At 38.1% G+C, this 13871-nt stretch overlaps 1 protein-coding gene across 1 annotated transcript in view; it reads left to right on the plus strand.

Annotated features, from left to right (window-relative positions):
* LOC148063013 (2-hydroxyacyl-CoA lyase 1-like) overlaps positions 1–7283 on the plus strand; it is an 18509-nt gene extending 11226 nt beyond the window's left edge. The window contains exons 6-17 of the mRNA XM_087812456.1: positions 1437–1514; positions 1575–1669; positions 1731–1843; positions 1895–2030; positions 2664–2769; positions 2831–2914; positions 3092–3193; positions 4114–4268; positions 5293–5451; positions 5516–5623; positions 6551–6737; positions 7127–7283. Coding sequence (XP_087668582.1) covers positions 1437–1514; positions 1575–1669; positions 1731–1843; positions 1895–2030; positions 2664–2769; positions 2831–2914; positions 3092–3193; positions 4114–4268; positions 5293–5451; positions 5516–5623; positions 6551–6737; positions 7127–7159 — 1356 coding nt within the window. The 3' untranslated portion in view covers positions 7160–7283. The remainder of the gene's footprint in view (positions 1–1436; positions 1515–1574; positions 1670–1730; positions 1844–1894; positions 2031–2663; positions 2770–2830; positions 2915–3091; positions 3194–4113; positions 4269–5292; positions 5452–5515; positions 5624–6550; positions 6738–7126) is intronic.
* The last annotated feature ends 6588 nt before the right edge of the window (positions 7284–13871 follow it).

The raw sequence follows: 13871 nt of genomic DNA on the forward strand, positions 1-13871 counted from the left end.
CATTCATCCTTCATCACTCATCCAACATCATTCATCCTTCATCACTCATTCATCATCACTCATCCTTCATCACTCATCCATCATCATTCATTCTTCATCACTCATCCGACATCATTCATCACTCATCCAACGTCATTCATTCTTCATCACTCATCCATCATCACTCAACCTTCATCACTCATCCAACATCATTCATCCGTCATCACTCATCCAACATCATTCATTCTTCATCACTCATCCAACATCACCCATCCAACATCATTCATCCTTCATCACTCATCCATCATCACTCATCCAACATCATTCATCCTTCATCACTCATCCAACATCATTCATTCTTCATCACTCATCCATCATCACTCATCCTTCATCACTCATCCAACATCATTCATCCTTCATCACTCATCCATCATCACTCATCCTTCATCACTCATCCAACATCATTCATCCTTCATCACTCATCCAACATCATTCATTCTTCATCATTCATCCTTCATCACTCATCCATCATCACCCATCCAACATCATTCATCCAACATCATTCATCACTCATCCATCATCATTCATCCTCATCACTCATCCAACATCATTCATCCTTCATCACTCATCCATCATCACTCATCTTTCATCACTAATCCAACATCATTCATCACTCATCCATCATCATTCATCCTCATCACTCATCCAACATCATTCATCCTTCATCACTCATCCATCATCACTCATCCTTCATCACTCATCCATCATCACCCATCCAACATCATTCATCCAACATCATTTATCACTCATCCATCATCATTCATCCTCATCACTCATCCAACATCATTCATCCAACATCACTCATCCAACATCATTCATCACTCATCCATCATCATTCATCCTCATCACTCATCCAACATCATTCATCCTTCATCACTCATCCATCATCACTCATTCAACATCACTCATCCATCATTCCTTATCCTTCATCACTCATCCACCATAAATCATCCATAATCCATCATCACTCATCCTTCATCTCATCTTTCATCTCTCATCACTCATCCAACATCCTTCATACCTCATCCATTATCCATCATCACTCATCCTTCATCCATCATCACTCATCCCTCATCACTCATCCATCACCACTCATCCTTCATCTCTCATCCATCACAACTCATCCCTCATTACTTATCTCTCATTACTCATCCAACATCCTCATCCATCATCACGCATCCTTAATCACTAATCCAACATCACTCATCCATCATAACTCATCCATAAACCTTCATCCATTATCCATCACCACTTATCCTTCATCCATTATCAGTTATCCTTTATCACTCATCCTTCATCCATTATGACTCATCCAACATCCAGCATCCATCATCACTCATCCTTCTTTCATCAACCCTCATCCAAAGTCCATCTTCTAACCCTCCGAGTGTCTCCAGGTGGAAGCCTGTCGTCTGTACAGCAAGTTCTCAGCGAGGCCCAGCAGTCTAGAAGTCATCCCTGCAGTCATCGAGAAGGTAACCTGTCACCTCCACGTCACACTGGTCGTCTGTAGATGTTGGTCATGTTTGTTTCAGGCTGTGCGCTCCAGTCTGTACGGCCGACCCGGAGCTTGTTACGTGGACATAGCAGGAGACATGGTCAACGCTCGAGTGGACAGAAGCAGCGTCAGGTGGAGCATCTTCTGATAAGGTTCAGTGGATTTAGTCAACAATGGCTTCTTCTTCCTGCAGACCGGTCTCCCGCTGTCCTCCTCCTCCGGTCAGTCTGGCCGACCATACTGAAATCGCAAAAGCCACGTCTGTCCTACAAGCTGCCAGAAGACCTCTGGTCATCATCGGCAAAGGTAAACATGTTTGAAGTCGTTTCAAACTGGACTTCAGTCGATCTGTCACAGGAGCCGCCTACGGCCGCGCAGAAGCTGCCCTCAAGAGCCTGGTGGAGCTCAGTGGTCTGCCCTTCCTGCCCACGCCCATGGGCAAAGGCGTTCTCCCCGATGACCATGTGAACTGTGTGGCTGCTGCTCGCTCCAGGTGTCTATTCATTCATTTATCAAAACCACCACTTGTTAGACTATTCAATAAAATGATTATTTAAATGTTGAATAAATTAATATCTAGTCTAATCCAGTCATGTTGTCTCTTATCATCTTAAAGGTTTTTCTTTGTTTTAATTCAAGGTTTATTGGTTTTCATTCTGATATTTTACTTCTAATGCAAAAACTTAAACATAATAATATTTAATATTTCAATATTATCACAAGGTTATATTTTAATGTACTCCCTAAACATTTTTTTTTGTAATATTTGGCTTTTTATTAAAACTTTTTAGTTGTTATTTCTTTTAATACCTCTTACTGGTGTTCGTTTTAAAATATTTCACTTTATTTATTGTGATTGGAATCCGAAACATTTTGTCATTTATATATATATATACAGACGTTAAAAAATGTATTATAAATATGATTTCTTATACACATTAATATAATACTTTTTATTTATTCGTTATCAATAAATATTCTTAATTAAAAATACGACTTTATGTACATTTATTTCACTGTCTATTCTGCCTCTGCTGGTGTTTTGCCCTTCAGTGCATGTAGAAAAATCAGTTTTTTACTTAATAAATTAGTGAAATAACCTAAAAACCAACGTCTCTCTGCACAGAGCTCTGCTCCAGGCAGACGTTGTTCTTCTATTCGGGGCGCGACTCAACTGGATGCTACACTTTGGTTTGCCCCCAAGATTCAACGCTGCAGTGAAAGTCATTCAGGTTGAGCTTCAACAACATCCATCATCGCCATCACCTTATATTCTGTACGTCTGTGCCGTAGGTGGACATTTGTGCCGAGGAAATGGGGAACAATGTGAGACCAGCTGCTGCTCTCTTGGGAGACGTCAACGCTGTCGCTCTACAGGTAGAAAAGACTTATTTACTAAATAAAATGTGTTTATAAAAATATAAAAAATAGATTATTGGAGCTTCTTATTGTTTTGGGAGAGTTAAAATGACTCTGAGCTATAAAAACGTGAGATAAATCAATGATTTAACGCTCATGTAAAGACGGTTGTAGAACTAAACCTGAGTTTCTCAGCTCCTAGGAAGCCTCCAGAGATCTGGCTGGAGATTCTCCTCTGACTCCGACTGGTGGATCTCACTGAAGGAGAAGATCACTGCAAACACTAACATCTCTCAAGTGGGTTGGATTTATTTTAAGGCTGCACGATATATAGGAATAATATCGGCATCGCGATACTGGCACGTGTGATATGCATGTGATCATTTATAATTTTTTATTGTATAAATCAATCATTTCTTAAATGCGCACTTGGACCAATCAGTGTCTCGTTCTGTAAAGTTGTCAATTTGTACTTCTATGTCTCGTTGTTGTTTACGTTACAACCTCCTTTGTTAAAGCAACATATCGTAAGAACTTTTCATCTCGTCTCAGTTGTTTTCTTAGAAGATCGTGAACTTCCAAACAAACCTGTCTGTCTTCACCGTATGCTAACGAGCTAAGTTGTTAGCGTCATTTATAAAGTGTTATGTGTCCGTCTTCACCGTATGCTAACGAGCTAAGTTGTTAGCGTCATTTATAAAGTGTTATGTGTGCGTCTTCACCGTATGCTAACGAGCTAAGTTGTTAGCATCATTTATAAAGTGTTATGTGTGCGTCTTCACCGTATGCTAACGAGCTAAGTTGTTAGCATCATTTATAAAGTGTTATGTGTGCGTGTACAAGGGTTTATTATTGATTTGGTGATATCACGACGCGCCGGCGGCTCCTCTCTGATGTCGCTCAGTTTGGCGGGAAACCGATGCAAGTCCCGCGAGACTGAGCGTTATAAGAGATATTTTTATACCATCATGTCGACACTGAAGCGTTGAAATAAACGAAAGGGAAATATCGCATCCTTTTCCTTCTCTCAACCCCCGGACCTACACTACTGTACTCACTCCTGCGCGTGGCCACATTTTTAGCTCAAATAAAAATATATCGCATTAATATCCATATCACAATTAAAGACAGCATTATGGAATACCGCACATAATTCCAATATCGTGCAGCTCTATTGTGAGTCACCGCCTGTTGACGTCGACAAGTTCCCTCCACAGACTCTGGCCCTGCAGACCACTGTGCCCATGAACTACTACACCGTGTTCCACCACATGTCTCAGCTGCTGCCGCACGACTGCATCATCGTCAGCGAAGGAGCCAACACCATGGACATCGGACGCACCATGTTGAACAACTACTTCCCGCGACACCGGCAAGAAGAATCTCAATTCATTTACCTTTTTTTCTCAAAGACCTGTAGCTCAAAGGTCCACTAGGGGGCAGCACATGCATATATACTGTATTTCACACAGAACACAAAACCTACACTGGTTCATAGAAGAAAAACTTAACTACAACCTAAATTCATCACCAACATTTAGGTGAGATTCTTATGGAAGTATATAATGAATGGTTGAAGTTAACTTTTCAAATGTTAAAACTTTGAAGTTGTTTTCTTGAGCATTGGAATATTTCTTAGTGTTAATTGAATTTAATCTTTTTTTATATTATATCATATTTATATATATATATATGAAGTTGAATTTGTTTTTATTGAAGAAAATATTTTTCTTCTACACCTGATGTTTGATTTTCAACTCAATAATTAAAAAATAGAATTTTCTAAATTCAATATTTTCGGATTCTCAGCCTGTTAAAGTCAATAAAAAAAATGATTATTATTACTCTTATGGCAAACAGTTTTATATTACATTTGAAAGCCTTAACATTAAATAATGAATTTAGGAAAAACATTAACTATTGGAATTAAAATATCAAACTATGTTTAAAAATATTTAATTTATTTTGAAAATATTCAGATGTTTCAATTCAATTATTAAAATTAAATGTCTAAATATATATAAAACATTTAACAAGGTTCAACATTTGAAATGTTACATATTGTGATGTCACGCACATACTTTCTTAGATTCTTTCTGGAAGATGGTTCAAGTCAGATGGTTGTTTTAAAATCGTAGTAGATTAATGTTCGTGTTGACCTATGAAGACGTCAGTGTTTAAGATAAGTTAAGAAACAGAGTTTAATGGATGTCAACACTTGTAGAGACTTTCAATAAGAGAAAAACTTCAGAAGAAAATTAATTTCATGTGTTTCTTTAAGGAAAAACATATAAAATGAGGATAAATTGATTCTCCAAGAATGAAAATATCCTATTTTGTAAATCTTCATTTAACATACGATATTAACCCCTTAAGTCATCCCCGCTGCTCCACAGGTTGGATGCAGGCACCTTCGGGACCATGGGCGTCGGACTCGGCTTCGCCATCGCAGCGGCTGCGGTTGAGCGCAGCGAGGGCGGCGGACGGCGAGTGGTGTGCGTGGAAGGAGACAGTGCTTTCGGCTTCTCGGGCATGGAGGTGGAAACCATGTGCAGGTCGGTGGAGTCAGAAGAAGAACCGTCATGTGGAGCAGAAAGTCAACCGCCGTCTTTCTACCAGGTATAATCTACCCGTGGTCACCGTCGTGGTCAACAACAACGGCATCTACGGCGGCGTCGACCCGGAGACCTGGAAGGAACTGGCCGACATGGGGGATCTGTGTGCCGTGTGAGTAGCACGACCTCCAGTTAAGATAAGACCAAGTGTTGAAACATGCGTGCAAACGATACCCACGCCTGATCAAAACTCGATAATGTCTCTCATTTTTCTTGAGAAAAACGAATGCGTGACTAAGACGGAGAACATCAGATCATTTTTTTAAAACTTGTTAGTAAGTTTTCTTTTGCACTTTTTTATCTGTAAGAAAACTGTAAGAGTTTACTTCTCCTGAAACCTTAAACTCAAGATTTGTACTATATTTTTATTTTTGTTAGAATTGATTAATTTACAATTGGTATCAACATAAGTATCGTTCAGAAACAGGTACCAAAGTGAAGGTATTGATATCAGTATAGAAAGTATTTGATGGATACTCAGCACTAGTTAAGAAAAACTAGAAAAATTGGTGTTAATTTGTTCAGGCTTTTCCTTGTTTTTTTCTGGAACTCCTGTGTTTTTCTCAGTATTATCTTGACCTTTAAAGTATATATTTTATTGAGTATTGTTTTGATTTTTTTAAGCGCTTTGTGAGCCTGGTCTAGAAAAGCGCTATATAAATTCAAATTACTTACTTACTTACTTACTTACTTAAGATAAGATTTACTTGTAAATTGAGCGGTTCAGAAAAAAGAATAATACATTTACATAATAAATACATATAGTTCACATGTGAGAAAAGGTCAATAAATAAAAAAGGGTCAATAATATTTAAAAATTACTTTTTTGTTTCTTTAAGAAGAAGAATTGTACATAAATACATAAATAAAGAATAAAATAAACACCATTATAATTAAATAATGATAAATATATAATCAATAAGTGTAAACATGTATAGAACTACAGATTGAAACACTATTTTAAGTATATTTTATTTATCAAATGGTCTTATCGCACTGGGCAGGAAGATGTTTCTCTTCTGAGTGTAACTTCTCTCAGGGCGCCGCCCGTGACGCTGCTCCCCGAGGCTCGCTACGATCAGGTCATGACGGCGTTTGGAGGTCAAGGCTTCCTGGTGAGGACGGTGGAGGAGCTCCGTAGTGCTCTGGAGCAGAGCCTGAGTGACTGGACGAGACCGAGCCTGCTCAACGTGCTCATCAACCCGTCGTCCGACAGGAAGCAGCAGGTAAGCGGACGAAGAAAAGCTTTGAAACTTCCCTTCCATCGTAAGCGTTGATGACGCTTCTGAGCTACAGCAGCTTCTCTCAGTTTGGACGCGGCGCGAGTGGCGTGACTGGCGTGCCTTGCTCAACGCTAATCCTCAGGTGCACAGGAGAAGAGGGGCTTCTGCAATCCCTCCACCTCGCACCGGCCTGACCCTTCTATTTCAAGAGCCCCATAATTAGAAAGCTCTCCGTGTTTATGTTGAATGTATCCACGCAACATGAAGCTGGCGTGGGCGAGTGTATCCATGGAGCCCGAGTTCCCTGACGGGGTTTTTATGTATTGTAATTAGATTTCCTGAAGATCAAACCGCAAAGATTGTCTTGAAACAAATTGATGCTTTGCTTCCAGGACTTCCCCTGGCTGACCCGGTCCAACTTGTGAAGAGTCGGCAGAAGAAACTGCCAAAGTATTCCAACGATTCCAGACATTTTTTAACACGTAATTCATTCTATGATTGTATGAAATTATTTTAATTAAAGAAGTTTAATAAAGAAGTTTACTGGTGGTGGAGAATATTTTTTTTCCATTTCTCTGCTTTTCAGCTCGTGATTCATCATGGAGAATTTAAACTTCACGTCAGTATTTAACCTTTGACCTCACGTCATCAGCCTAGAAAACACCTGTTGTTTTTACGACTGTTTTGGTAGAAATGGAGACGCACCATACAAGCTAAGTAGATCCTTTTAGTCTCTACATGAGTTTTCCACTAACATTATAACTTTAATATTCAATAAAAATAAAGGAAGACTCACCAGAGATGACCTTTGACATCGCTGGTACTGGGTAATAAACATGTTAGCATCATGGCTAACTAGCATCATATTTTCGGCCTACTTTAAACCGGATTATTACTAAGCAGCTCCAAGGAAAAGTAAATCCTGTCTTCTCTTCGGGACATATTATACACTGAAATGTAAAATAGTATATTGTTAAACGTTTTAATATCGACTATGACGTAAAGTAGTTTCCCTCTTCCGACGTGAATGTGGCAGGTTGACACTAATCAGCCAATCAAAGGACGCGTAGATAATGAAGCCTGTGATCAACATGATCTCTGATTGGTCAGCAAAAGACTATTAAGGTTAATGGAACATAGTTTGTTCAGGTGAACAACACGGACACAGCGACATGTAGTAAACCAATGCTATCAGAATATTAAAAAGATGAATTAATTTCAATTATTCAATATTTTTTAAATCGTAGCTTTTTAAATTCAATATAAAAAAAATACGAAGACTTTTTAATTCAATATAAAAAACAAACAGACAAAACCAAATGAGCACCGAGTTGCTGGATAAGCGCTCTATAAATATAAATGACTAACTTATTTGCATAAACATCAGGTGACGTCATCACTGCTGCATCAGTTTTTATATTTTCATGACAAAGTATCAACTTTGTTTTAACGTCTGGACTTTAAACTTGTTAAACTTCATCTCACGATCAATCAGTAGATTCTGACGTCAAAGGATTTCAACAGAAACGATCTTTCACTCTGATCCTTCACCTGAAGACACTTTGTTTCATCACCTCTTCCCGTTGATTTCATACTCTATGAAAGTAAACCATGGCTCTGGTGTTGTGATAGTGTAGTAACAAGTATATATGTGTAGTATTGTCCAGTACTTGACTCTGGTGTTGTGATAGTGTAGTTACAAGTATATATGTGTAGTATTGTCCAGTACTTGACTCTGGTGTTGTGATAGTGTAGTTACAAATATATATGTGTAGTATTGTCCAGTACTTGACTCTTGTGTTGTGATAGTGTAGTTACAAGTATATATGTGTAGTATTGTCCAGTACTTGACTCTGGTGTTGTGATAGTGTAGTTACAAGTATATATGTGTAGTATTGTCCAGTACTTGACTCTGGTGTTGTGATAGTGTAGTTACAAATATATATGTGTAGTATTGTCCAGTACTTGACTCTTGTGTTGTGATAGTGTAGTAACAAGTATATATGTGTAGTATTGTCCAGTACTTGACTCTGGTGTTGTGATAGTGTAGTTACAAGTATATATGTGTAGTATTGTCCAGTACTTGAATCTGGTGTTAGAAACACAATCTTATTTAAACACATAAGTCAATCATATCATATCATATTTTTTAGTTAAAGAGGCTCAACAAAGACAAGTGACTCTTCATCAACTTCTTCATGCGTGTGATCTTATCGTTCATTTGACTGTTTCCTGCTTGTTTTGATCCACAGATAATGTGTCGCTTTTTTTACTTTATCAACACAAACTTATTTTAGTGTCAGACACCAATAGTTTTGTTGCCTCAAGTTGTTTACACACTGTTGACTGGAATCATTCTCTTCAACTGTTGTTCAAGAGGATCTTAACACTAAATATACATCTTTCCTCAGATAAAGTGAGCAGTTTTTGATCACTTTCATTGATTTACTCTTTGTAACCGTGATTCTTATAGATGTGTCTTATTCTGATGCTGGTCCTTGTTAAACCTCCATGTTCATCTGCCAAGTTAAAGATTTATGAACATGTATGAATCAATCTTGTGTTATATAACAAACACATCTTGTGTGAAAATGACTTGTCATTTTGAAAAGAAGTTAAAATATAGGACTTTTATGCTGTTATATGACTTTAAACTATGACAAAGTGATGTTAATGTTTGCCAGGTTTTGAGAAAATTAACTGATTAAAGTGAAAAAGTAAATTGAATGAAGCAATAATTATGTTTTTATTGCATTAAAATAGTGTCAATCATGTGAGTTCTTAACAGTTTCCGTTGTTGCTTCACATCTGATAAAGCGAACAGGAAGTAGAACGAAGAGCATCTTCCTGAAGATATCGTCTGGTTCCACCAATCGTAGGCGAGAAGCTGCTGATGGTCAAGAGATTAACATCATGAAGTCGCTGCAGTGTCGACTCTCACTCACAGACGCAGACATGGCTGCACTGATCCTGCTGCTGGTGACCTTCTTCTCCAACAACATCCTCGCTGAGATCCTCAAGATAGAAGGAGACCATCATCGCTTCAACCTGAACAAAACAGCTCACGACGTCTGCTTGATCTCCAGATGGATCGGTGAGGAGAAGGAACTTCTGTGGAACTCTTCACATCATGACTTCAGTCTGCAGACAGAAGCTTCTTATACAACAGACCCTCTGAAGGCTTCTGACTCGGGTCAGTACCAAGAACAGTGCTGGACCCAGAACAACGTGACGCACGAGAAGAACTCCACTCTCCTGGTTTGTGACACACGGAAGATGAGATTTCAGTCCTTTTACCCTCATGTTGGACAGACACTGGAGCTGAACTGTGACGATGTGGGACCAAACCAGAGTGTCCAGTGGGCTTTACTTCCATATAACCCCAGAACAAGAAATTATGAATTAGCTTTAATTGATGATGAAACATCTTCAAAGTACAAACTACAGCAAGTGAAGAACAAAACGTCTCTTCTGGTAACGATTAGTGTAAGTTTTCGTTCTTTCTATTATTACTGTCTGCAGAAGAACCATCAGAGCTGTGTACGACTGAAAGGGTTTTATGTTAATGTACAATATAATCACATTCACAGGTCAGTGGGAGAGAGTCTGGAGCTGAACTGCTCTGACATCAGTGGAAACAAACCACATGTGTGGATCATTAGATCAGTCATGAAAGATGAAAAGAGTCACAACTACACTCTGATGTTTCCATCACTGACCTTGAACCACTCAGGTGAATACACCTGTGATCGCAGTGATCAGGATCCTGAACAGTACTTGCTGTATGTGTGTCCTGAGTCTGACCCGCCTGCTGAGGTGTTCTTCACTGGAGGAGAGAACGTGACTCTAGGATGTGACTGGAAACAGCCTGATGAGATCCGCTGGTTCATGAAGACAAACAGAACTGAAGGAAGAACATCACTTTTAAATCAAGGACAAGAAGACGGAATCTCTCTCTCCGACACGAGCCTGGAGATCACTAACATCTCTCTGGAACACAGCGGAGAGTTCTGGTGTGTGGTTCTGATAGTAAGACGTTGTGTGTTCACATCTAAGACCCTTGTAATGTTCAGAGAGCCAGAGGTTGATCACCATCTTGTGAGGTCTGTGATGCTCAGTGTCGTGATCTTCATGATGTGTGTTGTTGTTGTTGTTGTTGTTGTTGTGGTCCAGAGGAGCAGGAGCAGAGAGCAGCTGCCAGCACCTGTGGAGGAGGTGGAGATGTTGGAGATGTTGGAAGTGTCTCCAGCAGATGTTCATCCAGAGACTCTCTGAGGCGTCAACATGATCCACGAGTGTTTGGATGAATCTTTCTTTGACTGTTTGTAATCATTGTGACTCTTGTTTCCTCTTCAGTGTCAATAAAGTTTAACCTTTGACCTCCAACAAAAGACTCTTTCTTTGTGTAGAGATGAAGTCGATGAGTTTACGTCACATATTGTCTGGTGTCACTGTTATGATGAATTTAAAGGCTTCGAATTGTTTTATATTGAAATTAAAAGGCTTTGAATTAAAATAAATATTGAATAACTGAAATTAAAATATAAAAGATATTGAATAATTGAAATTAATTCAACCTTTCAATATTTGAAAAAAATAAATTGAACCATTCAATATTCCACTGGCACTGATACTGCGACATCTCACGAGGAATCAGTCAAACTATTTAAAGTTTATATGGAATGATAGTCGTGCCGTAATTTAACGAATTATATAAACGAAAACACTTAATTTATTGAATAATTAAGGCCTGAAAAAGTTTCCAATAACCCGGACATGTCTCAATTTGGACACAAAGTAGTAGAACTTTATTGATCTATGAAATTGTTTTTCCAATTAGACACAGCAATAAAGACGATTATTCATAAAAATAAAAATAAGAACAAGAACAAAGAGAAATAAAAAGAAAGAACAAGATGATACAATCTAAGTCTAAAGATAAACAACATAGATCAGTGGACAGTTGTGTATTTTTATCCAAGCAAAAATACAACATAACAATACTTTATTGTATAAAAGATACCGTTGTATCAATAATATCTATATTGACGACTGTCTTCCTTTATTAAATATACTTTGTAATGTCGAACTTATATAGACATTTTTAATTATAAGTGAATAATTTTATATTATTTGTATCAATAACTGCGTCTCAAACTATCAAATAACTAATAAAGTTTCCTCTAAACAATATAAATATTATCAGTTGCGTGTATTTTTCCTTACATTTAATTGATAGATTTAGAGATCGGTAAAAAAAACACCACAGGAACCTTACTGTGATAGAGTCTACTGACTCCTTCAAGAAACATCTGTGTTTGATGATCTACTGACTCCTTCAAGAAACATCTGTGTTTGATGATCTACTGACTCCTTCAAGAAACATCTGTGTTTGATGATCTACTGACTCCTTCAAGAAACATCTGTGTTTGATGATCTACTGACTCCTTCAAGAAACATCTGTGTTTGATGATCTACTGACTCCTTCAAGAAACATCTGTGTTTGATGATCAACTGACTCCTTCAAGAAACATCTGTGTTTGATGATCTACTGACTCCTTCATGAAACATCTGTGTTTGATGATCTACTGACTCCTTCAAGAAACATCTGTGTTTGATGATCTACTGACTCCTTCAAGAAACATCTGTGTTTGATGATCTACTGACTCCTTCAAGAAACATCTGTGTTTGATGATCTACTGACTCCTTCAAGAAACATCTGTGTTTGATGATCTACTGACTCCTTCAAGAAACATCTGTGTTTGATGATCTACTGACTCCTTCAAGAAACATCTGTGTTTGATGATCTACTGACTCCTTCAAGAAACATCTGTGTTTGATGATCTACTGACTCCTTCAAGAAACATCTGTGTTTGATGATCTACTGACTCCTTCATGAAACATCTGTGTTTGATGATCTACTGACTCCTTCAAGAAACATCTGTGTTTGATGATCTACTGACTCCTTTAAGAAACATCTGTGTTTGATGATCTACTGACTCCTTCAAGAAACATCTGTGTTTGATGATCTACTGACTCCTTCAAGAAACTTCGTGTTTGATGATCTACTGACTCCTTCAAGAAACATCTGTGTTTGATGATCTACTGACTCCTTCAAGAAACATCTGTGTTTGATGATCTACTGACTCCTTCAAGAAACATCTGTGTTTGATGATCTACTGACTCCTTCAAGAAACATCTGTGTTTGATGATCAACTGACTCCTTCAAGAAACATCTGTGTTTGATGATCTACTGACTCCTTCAAGAAACATCTGTGTTTGATGATCTACTGACTCCTTCAAGAAACATCTGTGTTTGATGATCTACTGACTCCTTCAAGAAACATCTGTGTTTGATGATCTACTGACTCCTTCAAGAAACATCTGTGTTTGATGATCTACTGACTCCTTCAAGAAACATCTGTGTTTGATGATCTACTGACTCCTTCAAGAAACATCTGTGTTTGATGATCTACTGACTCCTTCAAGAAACATCTGTGTTTGATGATCTACTGACTCCTTCAAGAAACATCTGTGTTTGATGATCTACTGACTCCTTCAAGAAACATCTGTGTTTGATGATCTACTGACTCCTTCAAGAAACATCTGTGTTTGATGATCTACTGACTCCTTCAAGAAACATCTGTGTTTGATGATCTACTGACTCCTTCAAGAAACATCTGTGTTTGATGATCTACTGACTCCTTCAAGAAACATCTGTGTTTGATGATCTACTGACTCCTTCAAGAAACATCTGTGTTTGATGATCTACTGACTCCTTCATGAAACATCTGTGTTTGATGATCTACTGACTCCTTCAAGAAACATCTGTGTTTGATGATCAACTGACTCCTTCAAGAAACATCTGTGTTTGATGATCTACTGACTCCTTCATGAAACATCTGTGTTTGATGATCTACTGACTCCTTCAAGAAACATCTGTGTTTGATGATCTACTGACTCCTTCAAGAAACACCTGTGTTTGATGATCTACTGACTCCTTCAAGAAACATCTGTGTTTGATGATCTACTGACTCCTTCATGAAACATCTGTGTTTGATGATCTACTGACTCCTTCATGAAACATCTGTGTTTGATGATCTACTGACTCCTTCAAGAAACATCTGTGAAGGAGAA

The sequence above is a fragment of the Callionymus lyra genome, chromosome 17 (genome assembly GCF_982586985.1).
Source record: "Callionymus lyra chromosome 17, fCalLyr1.hap1.1, whole genome shotgun sequence".
Classification (NCBI taxonomy): domain Eukaryota; kingdom Metazoa; phylum Chordata; class Actinopteri; order Syngnathiformes; family Callionymidae; genus Callionymus; species Callionymus lyra.